The 18,266-nt window shown below is 49.9% G+C and overlaps 1 protein-coding gene across 2 annotated transcripts in view; it reads left to right on the forward strand.

Annotated features, from left to right (window-relative positions):
- Positions 1-18,266, forward strand: part of LOC120402424 (bifunctional epoxide hydrolase 2-like) — a 93,276-nt gene that overhangs the window by 21,853 nt on the left and 53,157 nt on the right. For both annotated transcript variants that reach the window (XM_039533051.1, XM_039533050.1), the window contains exons 6-10: positions 2,668-2,742; positions 3,292-3,387; positions 6,190-6,268; positions 8,971-9,005; positions 9,784-9,810. In XM_039533051.1, the coding sequence (XP_039388985.1) occupies positions 2,668-2,742; positions 3,292-3,387; positions 6,190-6,268; positions 8,971-9,005; positions 9,784-9,810 (312 nt within the window). The remainder of the gene's footprint in view (positions 1-2,667; positions 2,743-3,291; positions 3,388-6,189; positions 6,269-8,970; positions 9,006-9,783; positions 9,811-18,266) is intronic.

Genomic DNA, 18,266 nt, shown 5'->3' on the forward strand with positions numbered 1-18,266 from the left:
AATACGGGGGTCGGCAACCTTTCAGAAGTGCTGTGCGGAGTCTTCATTTATTCACTCTGATTTAAGGTTTCACCTGCCAGCCATACATTTTTAACATTTTTAGAAAGTCTCTTTCCATAAGGTCTATAATATATAACTAAACTATTGTTGTATGTAAAGTAAACAAGGTTTTTAAAATGTTTAAGAAGCTTAATTTAAAATTAAATTAAAATGCAGAGCCCCCCGGACCGGTGGCCAGGACCCGGGCAGTGGGAGTGCCACTGAAAATCAGCTTGTGTGCCGCCTTTGGGCCCGTGTGCCATAGGTTGCCTACCCCTGGGTTAATACCTTGTGGTGCCTGCCAAGGCTCCTTCTTCCTGACCCTATGTCCTACAGAGGGTTCCTTATAGCTTCTGCCCTTTCTCTCACCCCTTGGGAGAGTTGTCTGGCGTGATTAATAGTTCACCGAGCTATGTTAGCAGAGGCTGGATTTTGCTGTGCAGAAATGCACTGTGACTTTGACCTTTATTTGATCAGATGCACAGGGTGGATGAGGTATATTTTATTGGGCCAATTTCTGTGGGTGAAAGAGACAAGCTTTTGAGCTCAGAAGTTTGTCTCTCTTTCACCTACAGAAGTTGGCCCAATAAAATATATATGACCTCACCCACCTTGTGTCTCTCAAATCCTTTAACCGACACGGCTACAACCCTTCACACAACATTATTTTTAAGGCCGTTCTAGTTATGTAATGTACTTATCACTTGTATGTGATGCTTTTCTTCCATAGAGCTCAGTGCATCTGATAAGTGTTGGATGTTTGCGATTAGGTTGCTAATACCATGTTGTAGCAAAAATCCGCATTGGGGGTATAAATTCTTTGATCAAAACCAGCAGAATCTTTTAACCCCCAGAACTCAGGCAGCGGGTGTGCTCTGACCACTGCTTGACCAGTATTGTCTCATTGTTCCCTTGTGCTCCCTGCTACCCGTTTGCTGCATCCGCCTGTTGTTTCTGGTCTTAAACTTGATCTCTGCCCCCGAGAGTTTACAGTCTGTATCTTTGTGTTTGTACAGCACCTAGCGCAAGGGGGCGCTGATGCAGGATTAGAGTTTCTAGGCACTACAATAGTAGAAATAGTAGCAATTACGGTTTAAAAGATTTTTAGTCTGTCTTGTAATGTAGCGGAGAGCTATGGAGGTGCCGACACGAGGCGGTAGGGGTGAGATTTTCAGCCTCATCCAGGTGACTTAGAAGTATCCCGCTGACAGTGGTGGGACTTGTGCTGCTAAAGAAGCAACGTACCTTGGGAAAATCCCGTCCCGGTGCCTGAATGAGGCTCTAGGAGCCCAATGTCTTCCCATGTGGGTGCCTAGCTTTAGCCTACGTGCTTGAGTGGAAATGGATAGTGCAGAGGATTGGTGGCTGAGCACGAAGCCTTTTGCCTGTAGGTCACAAGCTCCAATCCAGGCCTGATCGGCAGCTACCACCACTGGGTAACTGATTGGCAGCTTAGGTTACCAGAAGAACAAACCAAGTGTTTCATTCTGTCTCCTACATGGCAGGTGCCCGTGTCATGCAAACCACCACCAAAGTTAGTGCCCATTTGGCCCTCCTGGTTGATGGTCTCCCCAGGAGACCGAGCCCTGGAAGCAAGAGACCGAGCAGTACCCTTGGTGTACTAGAATGGCCTGGAAATCTTCTTTTATTGCTTGCTTTTACGGGTCTCATCTCTCCATTCTCAGGGAATCCTCACTCTGAACAGGGGTTGGGGATCTCTAACAGGTGCATCTTGTGTTCTCCAATGTGCATGTAACACTAGCTACATGCAATCTTCCTTCCCAGGCTTTCCCCTTAGTGTAGGTATTCACTTTTCAAGCCGTGAATTAGTTGAATCCCCCTAATCAGAGAGGACCTGAAACCGGTACCTCCCATCTGAGCCTGCCGGATTGCTTCTGGTGGTTCTAGGTTGGGTTCTAGAAGTGTCTGCTGCAGGCTAGGTGCCATCCTAGCCTGGATAAAGACAGTTCTGGATCTGAAAGCTGCCTCCTGGCACATTTCGATTCAGACCTGCGAAGGAATAATGGCACTGGATGAGTAAGGCCTATTCCTCTTCCCTCAGCTGTGAGAGCACGGCAGTTCTGCTAGCCCAGTCCTGGACTCCGCCACGCAGCCCCTCCAAGGGTTGTCTTAGCCAGTCCGGGTTCTCTTCTGCAGATACTGCCAGTCTTGCCAAATCACGTGGGGTTTTCATAATGTGGGCAAACAGCTAGACTTGCAGCGGTGCTGAAACTGTGGGTTGGGACCCCACAGTGGATCACCAGGGCTGGCTTGCTGGGGCCTGGGGCAGCGGGGCTTGGGTTTCGGCCCCCTCACTCGGGGCAGCGGGGCTCAAGTGGGCTCAGGCTTCTGTCCTCCCTCCTGGGGTTGTGTAGTAATTGTTGTGGTCAGAAGGGGGTGGCGGTGCAAGGTAGTTTGCGAACCCCTGAGCTAGAGGCCTGATGAGCTACGACCATTTTGAAGGAAGGAAGCTTCCCAAAGAGGGTGGGGCTGGTTTAGAAGGCTGGCTGAGCAGTAGAAAGTTATCGTCTGGGGCAAACGGCCTGTGGCCACTGTGTTGCTGGGCACCAACCTTGGCAGTGGGGGGGTCTGGTGTAGAACTGAGAACTTTCTTTATTCACCATGTAGCTTCTTGGCCATGAAGAGACTCTGCCAATTGCGTGTGACCCAGTGAACGTGACCCATGGTTATGTGCCAATCAAGGTAGGCTGGAACGACCGGTGTGGTAGGAAAGCCATCTTGATAGCTAAGTGTCCCAGTACTATGGTGTTGAGGGCCATAAGTATCCCGTGATGGGCCCTCCCCATGCATGTGAAGGGTGTTAACGTCGTGGAGGGAGAGAGGTGGCTGTATCCATATGTGAAGACTGGGGGCACACTGTGTGGTGTTTAACAGCAATGGGCTGAAATTCAAGCAAGGCAGATAGAGACTTTACACGGGGGGATGTTTTCTGACCGTGTGAGACTGTTTCTGAGGGTCAGGCTGGAAGCCAAATCCTCTAAAACCGGAGCGGAGAGAGCACTGGCCTGGTCTCTGCTGCAAAGTAGGCCGGGCTACGGGAAGGTGGGGAATGTTTACAGCCAGGGGCTAAGGTTCTGGATGGCCGATGACCCGAGTGCCAGGTGCTGGGGCCGGCTTCTGTATGCCAGCACGCAGCGAGGGGGTGGGGTGTAATTGCGGGGTGTAAAACAGAGGGGGAAGGACTGTGGGGCAGGGAATAAACTTGTGCTATTTGTCTGTTCTTCCCTCTAGCCTGGAGTCCAGCTGCATTTTGTTGAGATGGGGAATGGCCCAGTGGTGTGCCTCTGCCATGGCTTCCCTGAATCCTGGTTCTCCTGGAGGTACCAGGTAATGGCAAGCCGGGCCAATGGCTGGCAGCGATGCTGTCTGTGTATCATCCACCTCTGTGCAGCGTGTTGTGGCCATTTGTTACGCAGCAGTGTGGCCTTCCATGAGAAGAAAGGGGGCGGGATGGTGTCTCTCACTTGTGTGACTGTATGGCGAGGGGTGGAGGCCACTTCTGACTCTTCCTTATTCCTGGTGTGTCTCCCATTGCCCTCTTCCATCTGCAATCTAGAGCTTCTCCCTCCGTCTTTGTCCGTCCGTCCTTCCTTCTCCCAGCCCCTTCTGCTCTGCTGAAATGGCTGACTAATAGTTTTCTTTGACAGGATAACAAGCCTTGTGGATGGGGGGAAGTGGTAGATATGGTATAACTTGACTTTATACTATCTGGCGTGACCATTTCCTAAAAAAAAACTAGGGAAATACAACCTAGATGGAGCTATTATAAGATGGGTGCATAACTGATTGGAAAACCGATCCCAGAGAGTAGTTATCAGTGGTTCACAATCAAGCTGGAAGGGCATAATGAGTGGGGTCCCACAAGAATCCGTTCCGGGTGCAGCTCTGTTCAATATCTTTATCAATGATTTAGATAATGGCATAGAGAGTGCGCTTATAAAGTTTGCGGACGATACCAAGCTGGGAGGGGTTTCAAGTGCTTTGGAGTTTAGGATTAAAATTCAAAATGATCTGGACAAATTGGAGAAATGTTCTGAAGTAAATAGGATGAAATTCAATATGGACAAATGCAAAGTACTCCACTTAGGAAGGAACAATCAGTTGCACACATAGAAAATGGGAAATGACTGCCTAGGAAGGAGGACTGCGGAAAGGGATTTCAGGTTCATAGTGGACCACAAGCTAAATGAGTCAACAGTGTAACACTGCAAAAAAGATCATTCTGGGATGAATTAGCAGGAATGTTGTAAGCAAGACATGAGAAGTAATTCTTCCGCTCTACTCCACATTGATTAGGTCTCAACTGGAGTATTGTGTCCAGTTCTGGGTGCCACATTTCAGGAAAGATGTGGACTAATTGGAGAAAGTCCAGAAAAGAGTAACAAAAATGATAAAAAGTTAAAAAAAACATGACTTATGGGAGAGGATTGAAAAAACTGGGTTTGTTTAGTCTGGAGAAAAGAAGACTGAAAGGAGACATAACAGTTTTCAAGTACATAAAAAGTTGTTACAAGGAGGGAGAAAAATTGTTCTCTCTAACCTCTGAGGATAGGACAAGAAGCAATGGGCTTAAATTGCAGCAAGGGAGGTGTCAAGGTTTCTTTCCCCACTTTGAAGTTTAGAGTACAAATGTGGGGACCTGCATGGACACTTCTAAGCTTAATTTACTAGCTTAGATCTGTTAAAGCTGCCACCAGCCAGAGGTCAGTGTCTGGCACACTCCCTGTCCCCCCAAAACCTTCCCCGGGGAACACAGATCCAAACCCCTTAGATCTTAACACAAGGAGAAATTAACCATTCCCCCCTCCTTTCCCCCACCAACTCCTGGTGAGTCCAGACCCAATTCCCTGGATCTTAAAACAAAGAAAAATCAATCAGGTTCTTAAAAAAGAAAGCTTTTAATTAAAGAAAAAAAAGGTAAAAATTATCTCTGTAAAATCAGGATGGAAAATGCTTTACAGGGCACTTAAATTTATATAGCCCAGAGAAAACCCCCTCTAGCCTCAGGTTCAAAGTTACAGCAAACAGAGGTAAAAATCCTTCCAGCAAAAGAAAAACATTTACAAGTTGAGGAAAACAAAACAAAGCTATCCCGCCTTGCCTGACTGTTACTTACTAGTTTGAAATATGAGAGACTGATTCAGAAAGATTTGGAGAGCCTGGATTGATGTCTGATCCCTCTCAGTCCTGAGAACGAACAACCCCCAAAACAAAGAACACAAAACAAAGACTTCCCTCCACCAAGATTTGAAAGTATCTTGTCCCCTTATTGGTCCTCTGGTCAGGTGTCAGCCAGGTTTACTGAGCTTCTTAACCCTTTACAGGTAAAAGAGACATTAACCCTTAACTATCTGTTTATGACAGAAGGTTTAGGTTGGACATTAGGAAAAGCTTCCTAACTGTCAGGGTGGTTAAGCACAGGAATAAATTTGCCTGGGGAGGTTGTGGAATCTCCATCATTGGTGGTTTTAAAGAACAGGTTGGACAAACACCTGTCAGGAATGGTCAAGTTATTACTTGGCCCTGTGTTGAGTGCAGGGGACTGGACGCGATGACCTCTCGAGGTCCCTTCCAGTCCTACACGTCTGTGACTCTATGACCCAAAGCAAGTTTTGAGCCCACAGCCAAGAGGTGATTGTGCACGAATGAACTCTGCTCCCCAGCCCTCTTTCCCTCTCGCTGATTGAATGTCTAGTATGAAGTTCACGTCCCACCTCTAACCCCCGAGGAATCTCTGCACCGATCCAGGGTTTATTCTTTTGGTCTCTGCCTCTGGAGTTTGCCTCGGCCTCAGTCTGAATCCCAGTGCCCCACGTAAGGCACCTTTACTCTTCAGTGGCTGACTATCTCATTCTGAGTGTGGTGCTAGCCGGTGTGGATTGGCTTGCCCAGTGTTTGGCTGGCTACGGTCATTTGCTAGAGCAGTGTCTGTCGTTCTTACGCCCCTTCCAGTGTGTGGAATTCACGTGGCAGCTTCGCTTTTGTGACTGACGTGTCATAGTCGTTATCGTGCCGGATGCTAATAGGGGACAGTTCAAATAAATGGAAGTTCACTTTCCAGCTGTGGGCGAGCTACAGCAGACGCAAGTCTGTTTCCCAAGGTCACGTTTCTTTCTGTTTCTGCTGTAGATCCCTGCTTTGGCTGAGGCTGGCTTCCGGGTCCTGGCTTTGGATATGAAAGGCTACGGAGATTCCACTGCTCCCCCAGGTCAGTCGGGTTTCCCATCCTCTCCTCCTCCCTCCTGCCCCCTTAGAGGGGGCAAGCAACAAAGGTCCGAGCTGAATTGCTCAGCCTTCTTCTGGCGTGTCTGTGTGTCTGCTGGGTCCTAGCTAGGACTGTTGTGGTGGAGATGAGCCGGGAGAAGTTGAGGCTGAATATTGGGGAGAAATCACTCTTGGTGAGAACTATTTAGGCTGTGGGAGTCTCCCAAGGGAAGTGGGGAAAGCCCTGATTCTTGGGAGAATGTCCCGTCCTTTGCTAAAGTTCCTGGGACTATGGGGACTGTAGGGAAGAATTGCACCCTTGCAGGGAGATGAACCGGATAGTCTGACACATCTCTTCCACTGCGCTAACGTCTAAGTCTGTGATGTGGCACAAACTGAACAGCAGCCAAAACCATCTTGACATGCGCTCGGTATCTGTATGTCTGCCGACCCCCCCTTGTCCTCCCCCATAACCTCCCGAGGGTTCCTAGAATCTCCTGGTGTGAGGTGAGCTCAGGCTGGGAATCTATTCCTTCTAGTGTTGGTCTGAGGAGTGGCTTGGATTTGAAATGCCCCTGAAGCAGGGGAAGTAAATACAAAAGCCTCCCAATGGTTACATGGTGTCCAGGAGGAAACCACCTGGCGTGTCAGTTATAAACGCGCTGCTCACGACACTGGGCTGCTTCGGGCCGTCTTGTTTTCATTTCCTGTCTCTTGCCATCCCTGGCACAACCTTGGTGTGACCTTGCCCACAGGGCGCCTTGGGAGAGTCGCTCCAGAAGAGGTGACTTGGCTGTAGATACCCAAGTTGTCTCTTTAGCTTCTAAGCTGAGCAGAGTCAGGCTTGGTTGGCACGTGAATGGGAGACCTTCCAAGAAAACCCACGGGGCTGATCCCACTGGTGGTGCTCTTCCTTGACCCGTTCCATCCTTGGCCTTGGCCGCGGCTGCCAACAAGAGGTGGCATTGGATAGGGAGAACGCCCTGGCTACCGGCAGCTAACACCCTCTTTCCTTATAAGGTGCTTTGCATGAACTACCCAACAGCTGCCTGATCTCAGTGACTTTCAATCACTACCAGCCTGGGCTGGGTTTGAACCAGCAAACTAGGAGCGAGAGGCTCTGTCACCCGTTAATGATCCCCTGAGCCATCTGGAAGCCTGGGGGATGAGGGGCCATTGCAGCCATCCATGCCTGATGACTAGCAATAACAATGCAGCACGCACGCCTCTGTCCCAAGGCAGCAGGAGCTGAGTGGTGTCGCTAGCTGGTTGAGTGGGTTCATTACTGACACCCGCCCTACCCCGCTTGCCTGCGTCTTCCCCGGCATGGCTCTAATACAGAGGTTGGGAGGCTGGCTGGGATCCCCAGAGCCCTCCGAACCTGCTAGTTCTAACCGGGTTTGGATCGAGGCTGTAACCACATTGTTATGCAATGTCTGTGTCAAGCCAAATCCCTTTGTCTTGTACAGTGCATCTTCCTTTGTGCTTCAGGGCATTTGCACACGACTCTGAGAGTGAACATCCAGGGGGGCTGGGAAGGGAAGAGCTTGGGGTACAAGGCCCTGGGAAATGCCATTGCTAATCTTGAGGGCTGATCAAAGCAGCAGCCCTCACTGTTTGCACTATGTTAATTTCACTATGAACGTTGCTGTGGTGCCCACAATGGACCAGAGGCCAGACTGACGTAGGTATTTAGGCACCTAAAGATGCAGAGGCACATAACTCACTTAGGCACTTTTGTAAGTCCTGCTTGGTGCCTCTTTATCTCTTCAGGCATCTAAACCTGGCCCTGGGCACTTTCCGAACCCAGCGAAGCACAGAACAACATCAGCCCAAGGAGTTTGCAGTCTAAAGAGACAAGGGTGTGTGGGGAGAGGGATACTACATACAAGCGATCAGGAGGGTGATCGGCGTGTGCCACATCTGTTCCCTTTTCTGCAGCTGCCTCCACCTAAGTCCTGCCAGTGCCCGGTGTCCTCTTTACTGGCTACCCCGAGCCCATTCCCTTCCAACAGCCCCTGTTTCCCAGCCCCTCCCCTCTGCTCACTGAGTTACACCCACTGCCATGTTATCAGTGCACTGGTAGATCTAAGGCCAGAAGGGACAATGCTGGTTCCTTCCCCTCTCCCCTACGCCAGCTGGCTGGTTCCCGCCTCAGCCCAGTAACCGGTGGTTGAACTGACGTGTTCCTTTTTAATATGGTTGCAAATACTCATGTGCTTCCTGTGGTAAAGTGTCCCGTGTCTCACAACGTTATTTAAACCAGACCAGCACATCTGAGCTGCTTGCCTACGAACTGGTTGAGCCCAGCAGGTGCGTTTTTCCAGAGGGCTTTTATGTCTGGACAGAGTGGCTGTAGGGCAGCCAACCCCTGCTGGTGAGAACCTGCCATAGAAGGATCATTTTCCCTCCGACCTGCTGCCACCACTACTAAAATGCACCCACCTCTGGGGTTGAAACCCGCAGCCATAGTTCATCAACGTCCCAGAGCAGGCCTATGGAAATCCTAGGGACAATCCCATTTTCCCCCATCTTTAAAGATGGTGCAGTGGGTGATGAGATGAATCCTGGTGTGTACTGAACTTTTGTAGAGCTGGTGGGAGCCAGGGGGCCGCAGCCTGGTACATGGCAGATTTAGAATGTTAAAAAATTAAATGGAAGGAAACGTAAATGAGCTCAATAATTAATTGTTGTTGTTGTTTGCAGACATAGAAGAATATTCCCAGGAAGAAATATGCAAGGTAGGAGATGGTGTCCTGATTTCTGTTTGTGACCTAGGTCTGCCTGTATTATGGAACCACGGTCCGAGCTCCTTAGTTAAGGTTCTAACCGGCGTATCTCTATGGACGGTAGAAAAGGGTCCAGGATGGGGTGGGAGAACAAAGGCAGTCCCAGGGCTGCCATTTCCAACTCAGGGGAACGGTGCTCCTTGAGTGACTGAACTTAGTTGGGCAAGGAGTGTAGTATAAATCCGACTCTCTGGTCAGTGGTTTGCAGTACTGTACAGCGAAGCTTGCTCTTCGTCTGCGAGGCTGCCTGCAGCATCGCAGATCCCGGAAGGAAAGACTCCCTGATGCCAGGATGAGGTCTCCTTGTTGCGTAATCTTCATTAGTAGTAACAGTAACACTGAGGGGCAAAGACCTGGGCCCGTCGTGCGAAGCCCTGCACGGACATAGCGAGACAGTCCCTGCCCCAAAGAGTTCATGGTCTAAAAAGACAAAACGTTAGATGGGGAACTTCAGCACAGTTGTGACCTGGCTGGCAATTTGAATCCAAATCCCCTGAATGCCAGCCCAGTGCCTCCCTCCCAGACCATCCTTCCTGCCTAATCTTAGAGAGGGCTTGGAGTACAGGGCCCTGACCTCGTAGGGATGGGGAGGTGTATTGGATCTCAGGTGACTTTGGAGACCTCTTAGTGAAGGCAAACAGCCTTCAGAATCCTGTTGGCACTTAAGGTCGTGGCATGTTTGTGGCTAAGAAATCTGATTATCTGTTTGTTTTTTTTTTCCCCCTCACAGGATCTTGCGGTTTTCCTGGACAAACTGGTGAGAAACCCCCTGTGACTTTCATTTTTCCTTTGCTAAGTGTACAGAGATGCACAAATCCAAGCGGTGGGATTGCTTTGGGCCACAACCAGAGATCCTGGGGAAAAGTATTGTCAGATGTGTAACGTGTTCCACCCCGTTCCTCCTTGTGCAGCGTTACCCCAGACTGGCTGGGAACAGAAGTTGCCAGAGAGAGACAAGAAATGAGCTGGAAATGCCTCTAAAGCGTTACCTTGTGTGATCTTGAATTAAAGGCGGGCGTGGGGGAGAGAAGATGAAAGACAGATCCCTGGTGACTCGCTGAGCAGCTTGAGTGGATGGTTTAATTAATTCTGCCTCTTGGCTAAGATCAAATCTAGTATCAGTTTAATATCTGATACATCCTCTGCTGGGAGATGTGCTTGCCTAAGAGATGAAGGCAGCGATTGCCGTCTCGTCTCACAGCAATTAACCCGTATAATTGTTGCATTAGACTAGCTCAGCATAAGTTCTTGGGCTTTGCTTTTTACTAACCCCAGAAGTATATGGTTCCCTGGGCCGATGGAGAAGAGAGGAGGGTGTGTGCATGTCCGAGGGGAAGGATGTTATGATGTTAGAGGACATGCAAAGAATTGCAGACTTGTGGTACGTTCCCCTCGGGTCACCGTGTGGGTCTGTCTGTGCTGGGAGCTTGAGCAGGCCGATGCGCTAGCTCTGTCCAAGCCAGCGCACTAAGAGTAGCAGCACAGCTGGGGATAGCGTGGCTGGTGGGCTGGGCTAGCCAGCCGAGTGTGTACCCAGGGCTTCCGGGCCAGTTTGTATGCAGGCAGCTAGCCTGCACTGCTGCCCGTGCTATTCCCAGCTACGCTTCTCTTTGCAGCATGCTTGCTCGAGCAGAGCCAGTGCCTGGCTGCCCACTCAGGCTGGGAATTGTGTCCCCAGCTGAGTGTAGACACCAGAGACAGGTGATCCACGCAGGAGCTTGCACAACTCGAGACTGTAAGAGATTCGGCTTTGAGCAGGGAGTGGGACTAGATCACCTCCTGAGGTCTCTTCCATCCCTGATCTATGATTCTCTGACCCGGCTACTGGGCAGTCTGGGGAACCCCAGCCGTTCTGTCTCTCCTGGCTGGAAGAAGAAGTGCTTGGCTTGGTGGGTTCCTGGCGCTGCTTCAGCACTTGGGAATTATGCGATTTATTTATGAAGAAAAGATGAAAAATGTGTTTGGTCCCCCTGGAGGCCTGGAAGGGAAGGAGATGCACATTCACAAGATCACACTGCACAGAGTGGATTGTAATTTGTCAGTTGTTCCTCTAGAAGCTGGAATAACAGGGCATGTTTCAGATCATCAGGAGAAGGTGCCAGGGGTGGATGAGGTGGGTGGGGTTTGGCTCAGTTGTTTGAGCATTGGTTATGAGAGTTCAGGGTTGAGGGGGGATTTGGGGAGGGGGATTGGGGATTGGCCCTGCTTTGGTTGATGGGATGAGATCCCCCCCTCCCCTCCTCCCTTCCAACCCTAATGTAAGTGGAGGAGGGAGTGGACTGGGATTGATATTGGATTGATACATCTAAAGAGGGAAACATGATAATATATAATAAAGCAAATGGTAAATTTGACTGGAATGTTGAGCCTCCCTTTTTCTCCTCCTTTCCTCAAAGCAGCAAACAAAAAATAAAAAAAAAAACAAAAAAAAAAAAAACAAAAAAAACCTGAAAGGAAATGGATGCCTTTTTGACACTCTGACCTAATGAAGAATGGAATCAACCCCTACTCCTTTAAATGAGATGACCAGTGTGTGGGGGGGCGGGAGTAGTGACACAGGCAAACGTCAGTATCTGTAGGGGTTTTTCCCTGCTATATCCTGAAACCTCTTCCATCCATCCTGAAACTAGCCCAGCTTGAAGTGCTGTCCCCTCTTTAACGAGACTGTAAATAAAAGGAGGGGGCGAGCTTCTTCAGCAGCTCTGCTCCCCATGTATGTCAGCATCAGAACTGCAGCTAATGACAGTGCTTCTTGCTTCACTCCTGAGAGCCCTGCAGGGCCAGTCTGGTTACGGGCGAGCGAACTGCAGTGTGTTCTTCCTTGTGCCTTAGCAGAATGGTCTCCTAGCTTCTGCTCATCGAGCCCCACTTGGTGACGTCCGTGCAAACCCACTGACTGTAATACAGCTCCGCTGAGGGACCAGTTTGGTCCCTGGAACCTGCATTACTGGGGATGAGGCACAAAAGACGAGGTGCCCGGAGTGACCCCGATCCCAGGCTGTGTGTGTTTGACCTGCAGTTGCTGAGACCATAAATGCAGCCACCCCACCATGCTACTTCTAGCCCTCTCTGAAAAGGAGAGGGAGGGGGAAGGAATTGCTGTGCTTGTGTACTCCAGCTCCCCTAAATCCACACCCTGTGAGGGGAGGCTGCCCACCAGTTGGTGCATAACCTGGTGAGTGGCAGAAGTCTCAGAAATATCCTGCCAGCTGGTGGGAAAACTTGCTGCCAACCTTTATTTTCAGGAATAGCGTGACCTGCATGCTTCCAAGTCCGTGAGTCTTGCCACACAGCCCCGGTGCTCTCTGAAACGTCTCTTTCTCTTGAGTTTCAGCTCTCCATTGCCCGTGGGTCTGCACATCTTGGCCTGCATTTCCGATCTCTTACTACTCTGTTCCCCACGCTGCCTTCGTCCTGCCGGTAGGACGTGCCCCCTTCTTTATCCTTCTCCTGCTCATGTATCTCTGCCTCCTTCCGTATGGAGGCCACTGTCTTCTCCCCAAAGACGTTAAGGCCAGAAGGGAGGGTTCCAACCATCTCCTACTTACCACAGGCTGTAGAATTTCCCCTAGTGTTTACTGCACCATGCCCAAGGATTTTGGGTACAAGAGGTCTAATCTCTAAGACTCCAATTGATGGAGTCTCCATCCCATCCCTGGGGGAGCTGCTCCGATGGCTAATGACCCTCCTTGTTGAAAATGTGCATCTTGTTTCAAGTTTGAAATTAACTAGCTGGAGCTAAATTCTGCTTTTATCTGCTCAATTACAGAGCCTTCTAGTAACAGACTTCTCCATGCAGCAGCTGAGAGGGTTACGTTGGGGTTTCTAAGGTGTTATAATTTTCATCTTGTGGTTTGTTCTTTATTTTTGTTACCACAACTTTAACCGTTACAGACTTACATGATCTTTTAAGTTTATTTGAATAGACTTCCTTATTCCCTTTCCCTCTGCTTGGGAAGCCTTTTAATGGGGAAACACCTGGATTTGACATCAGTTGGGCAAAAGACCTGTCAGTCTTTACTGGTGTAGTTCTCCATGTTCTGGTATAGGCTGAGCCATTTTCTTCTTAGGATATAATGAGATAACCGCACCCAAAGTGGGAGCAAAAAGAAAACTCAGCTGCTGTCTGCTGCTTGCAATTGACTTGCTGGGAGAATATGGGCCCAGCACGTGGCACATGGCCCAGTTAGCCATGTCAGGACCCTGGCATCACTCGCCTGGCTCTAGAAAATGCCAGGCTGGAGTGCTCGGAGAGCCCTGACCACGTCCCCGCCACATCTTGTGCAGTGCGGTACACTCTCTCAGGCCAGATCTTCAACTGGAGTCAGTCAGCCGAGCTTCAGGCCAACCAGTGGAGCTCTGCTCCTTCACACCAGTGGAGGATCTGGCCCCATGTGCTCAGTAAAGAGCAATACTCTGGCACAAATCCCCTCGCTGGTTCAGGATCCATAAGTGGGATGTGGAACACTGCAAAGCCATCTCCAAGAGGGCAGTACAGCATTCCCCCATGCCATGCTTGGCCATTAGTCCAACCCTGAGCCAGACTGGATATGACTGTCTGTGGGACTTAGCTGTTCCCTTGAGGATTCCCATCCAGGTACTGGTCCGGCCTCTCTCTCTCTCCATTTTGTGAGATGTGCTGCTTCTCATGCTGTGATAGTTACAGCTGCTGACTAGCTCTCAAAAGCACTTGGCTTCCTCCAAACACATCTATTATTTCCAAAGAGCCTACGGGGAGCTGATGGGATCTCATGCTGCAGGAGGCTGGGCCATTGCTGTAGGTGAAAGCAGTCATTTCCTTGCAGCGTGCGGAGTGCTGACTACTCAGAGGATTGCAGAGCTTCTCCTCAGCTTCTTATTTCTCTGCGGGGGAGAGCTGGGAACGCTGGCAGAGGTCACCAAGAAACTGGCTCTGCATCTTGGAAGATGTTCTGGGCAGTTAGCTCCTGCCTTGTGAGTAAATGTCGGATTGGAAGAAACCTGCTGAGCTCTAAACCCAGCACACGTGAGGGCTATTTAATCTTTGATCAGGAATCTCATTAATGCTGGGGAAGAAATCGCTGACTCGGTTTTTCAAATGTGTGAGTGCAGCATTTCAGAAGGCCTCTACCTGTGCTGCGGTGTGCTCTACAGCCTATTTTTTTCCGCTTCCACTGGAAAGCAAAAAATAAAACCTAAGGGGAAAGGACGGATCTTAAGAACTGGCTTGAGCTTCAGGTGGCCAAGTAGCACTTCCCACCTGGTTGTGGGGGAAGAATCACAGTGTGTGTGAAATTTCTTCCTGGCTAACTGGAAACAGACATTAAAGGAGCGACCAAGAGGTTGGCACTGGAATAAGGTAGTTGTTTTACCGCCAACATCACTAGTTCAAAGCTGCCCCTGCTCCGTGGGAGATGAGTTGTCTGTTTGAAGGCCAATGAGAATCTCACCTAATCTCATGACTCTGGGAGCTGGGGCTTTACGACAAACACCCAATCTCAAGATTTGGCAACACGGCCCCTGAGGCAAGGCATATTATCCCCATTTCACAGATGAACAGAAGCGCAGAAAGATGAAGGCTATGTCTACATTGCAAGGGAAGGAGCAATTGTAGCACAGGTAGGCATAACTGTGTTGGCTTTTGTGACAGATACGACAATTTCCTGCAATATCCTGGACAGACCTTATTGAGTTAAATCTTATTGAATTAAGTTTAAGTATCTTTGGAGACCACTGTATTAAAAATGCAAAGGATACGTATTATTGGAGGGTCGCAGGTAACTTCTCTGGGGGGAAGATGTGGCCAACGGAAACCTTGGGAGCTTCAAAGGATTATTTTAAACAATGTGCTGGACAAACCGAGTTAAGTGGGGTTCCTATGAAATAGCTGGTGGGAGGGGGGATGACCACAAATTACCACCTCTGGTTATGCAAACACCCAGCCTTTGGAAGCTTTGTCCTGAGGAGGGGACCCTTGCTTAGCTGATGACTTATTCATGGTCTGCAGCTCAAAGACCCACATTGTATAAAGGAGTGACTCTCGGATTCAGGATGTGATTGTTCTGAGCTAACAGCTCTTGTGACGACAGGAAAACCCCCAAAGCTTTGACCACTACTTTAGTTCAGGCCTCAGACCAGGCCTCTGATACAAGGCTCTCTTCCTCCTACAGCTAGCACGGCTAACAATAGGAGCGTAGACGTGGTGGCATGGGCTTCAGCACAAGGGGGCTGGCACAGCACAAGCCCTCCAGGGACCCTGGGTACATACTCTGGTTGCTAGCCCACGCTGAAAACCCTGCCACCACATCTACACGATTGTTACCCGGGTTTACTCGATTAACGCTAGCACCAGCGTACCAACCCACATTACAACCACATCTTCCACTGCGCCTTTCCCCAGCCCCAGTGATGGCCTTTCCTGTCCTGCAGCCCCTTGTCACGGACCCCGAGCGATGCTCTGGAACTGCTCGCTGCGACGCCACGCAGGACTCTGGGGAAGTCTCCTCTCCGTGAGCAGACTGTCTTCAGGACAAGAAGCTCACACGGCTTCACCTTCCTGGGTCTGACCTTTGGAGCATTCAGCATCCTCTGCCCTTCCGTGCGCTTCCCCCAGCGAGCCCACCCAGGCGGGGTCCTGGGGAAGCCAGAGGGTCCTGCACCCCCACTTTGCAGTCAGACGTGACTCTCAGCCACCCAGTAACACAGAGGTTTATTAGATGACAGGAACACGGTTTAAAACAGAGCTTGTAGATACACAGAACAGGACCCCTCAGCCAGGTCCATTTTGGGGGGCAGTGAGACAGGCAACCAAGTCTGCCCCTCACTCCATGTCCCCTGCCAGCCCCAAACTGACTCACCCTCCAGCCCCTCCTCCTCTGCTTTGTCCCTTTCCCGGGCCAGGAGGTCACCTGATTCCTTTGTTCTCCAACATCTTTAGCTATCACCTTGCAGGGGGGAAGGGCCCAGGCCGTTAGTTGCCAAGAGACAGAGTGCCGGCCATGTATGCACACTGGCCCTTTGCTCTGCAACAATCACAGCCCCTTATCCCACCACCTAGAGACTTAAGAAATGCATAGGGGAAACTGAGGCACCCCTACAGTAGTCAGAGGAGACATTCAGAACAGTCCCACTTCGTCCCACCCCTTCAGCTGGGAAAACTTGCCTGAATGCATCAGTCACAGCAGCCTTGCCTGGGGGAGCTCCCTGCCATGGGCACGGGGAGGGAGCTGGTCTGAGAGTGCGAAGCCTCGTAGCCTTTGTGCAGAACCATTCAGGGCTGGCGTCCGAAGTTGCTCCCTCCCTCCCTCCTAGCAGGTGTCTCTGTGGCAGAAGATGGAGCACGTCCTTTGACTCCAGTTAGCCTGCAGAGGCTGAACTCCTACCTGAGTGAAGGCTCCGGGCCTCACAGTGGAAAATTGCTCCAGCCTAATCATGGTGGTTGTCCCCGGCTGTGCATCTTCTCTCTAAGGGCACCTGCCCCTTGGTGCCCTGTGTGGAATGGAAACCCCCTCACCTCCCGCCCCCGTCGTGCTGAGTCTGGGATTAATAAATCACCATGGCAACTGGTGAAGTAGAGGGCAGCACGGGAGGCGGGGAAGGGGAGGAAAGGCAGGCCGGTGGTTTTAGGGCTTCCTGCAAAAAAAGTGATTGGGCTTTTTGCTCACCTCAGCTGCACAAACGTGGCTTGTCACCTTCCGGGAGCACGTCGAGAGTGTGTGTGTCCTAAACAAGGAGCTGCCGGCAGGGACTTGTTAAGAATTCAGGGCTTGGTGTGCTGGAACAGCGGGGCTCACCCTCTCTGCTGGTGTCCTGTCAGCCACTCGTGACAGAGCGCTGGGATTGCTGGGGCCAGGATTTCTGATTTCTATTTAAGGACTGAAAGGACCATTAGGATCATCAGCGGGGGATACAACAGATGCGGGGCAGCTCACAGAGACGGCGATCAGATGGTTTCATCGACCTAGCTACCATCAGATGAGGAGATTAATTTCCAAGGATAACACAACCTTCCCTGCGTCCACACTCCGGGCTTGTAGCAGCACAGGTATGGCGCTGTAGCTGTGCTGCTGGAGCATCCATAGTGTAGACCTGGCCTAAGTCTTATTGATGTCCCATTTACATCAGTACCTGCTTAATACATGAAGGCCAGAAGGGACCAAAGATCATCTAGTCAGACTTTCTGTGTATCGCAGGCCGGAAAAGTTCATCATTAATCTTGTATTGAGCCCAGAATCTCATAGAAATATGACTATTGCTCCAGACTCGAAAGTAGCATGACACCTCTTTGTGATGGAGCATGTAAACCCTGCTCAGCGATCCTGGCCTGGAGGAATGGAAAGAATGTTGGCAAGTGGGGTGGGAGAGTCTAGACTCAAATTCCAGAGCTGGATGTAAACTTCAGTCCGTCTCTGTTCTTGGAGGACAGGATCAGAACTCAAAATGATCTTGACAAACTGGAGAAATGGTCTGAATTAAATGGGATGAAATTCAGTAAAGATAAGTGCAAAGCACTACCCTTAAGAATCAAATAGAATCATAGGACTGGAAGGGACCTCAAGAGGTCATCTAGTCCAGTCCCCTGCACTCATGGCAGGACTAAGTATTATCTAGATCATCCCTGACAGGTGTTTAACTTTCTCTTAAAAATCTCCAATGATGGAGATTCCACAACCTCTCTAAGCAATTTATTCTAGTGCTTAACCACCCTGAAACTTTTTTCTAATGTCCAACCTAAACCTCTTTTGCTGAATTTAAGCCCATTAGTTCTTGTCCTCACCTCAGAGGTTAATAAGAACAATTTTTCTCCCTCCTCCTTATAACAACCTTTTATGTACTTGAAAACTGTTATCATGTCCCCTCTGTCTTTTTTCCAGATTAAACAAACCCAATTTTTTTCAATCTTCCCTCATAGGTCATAGGGAGGTTGTGGAAGCTCCATCATTGGAGATTAAAAGCAGGTTAGACAAACACCTATCAGGGGTGGTCTAGATAATACTTAGTCCTGCCTTGAGTGCAGGGGACTGGACTAGATGACCTCTCAAGGTCCCTTCCAGTCCTACGATTCTGATATTATGATTCTTGGAGACTAGATTCCAAAACCATTGCCACAGACACCAGTTGGGGGAATCAATGATCATGGAACAGGAGAGAATAGAAACCAAAGAAGTGGGCTGACAACTGGTGACCAAGAAGGGAAAGAGAACAAGGAGACTTTCACCCTGTCAAAGTATCAGT

This window comes from Mauremys reevesii, linkage group 3 (assembly GCF_016161935.1).
Source record: "Mauremys reevesii isolate NIE-2019 linkage group 3, ASM1616193v1, whole genome shotgun sequence".
Lineage (NCBI taxonomy): Eukaryota > Metazoa > Chordata > Testudines > Geoemydidae > Mauremys > Mauremys reevesii.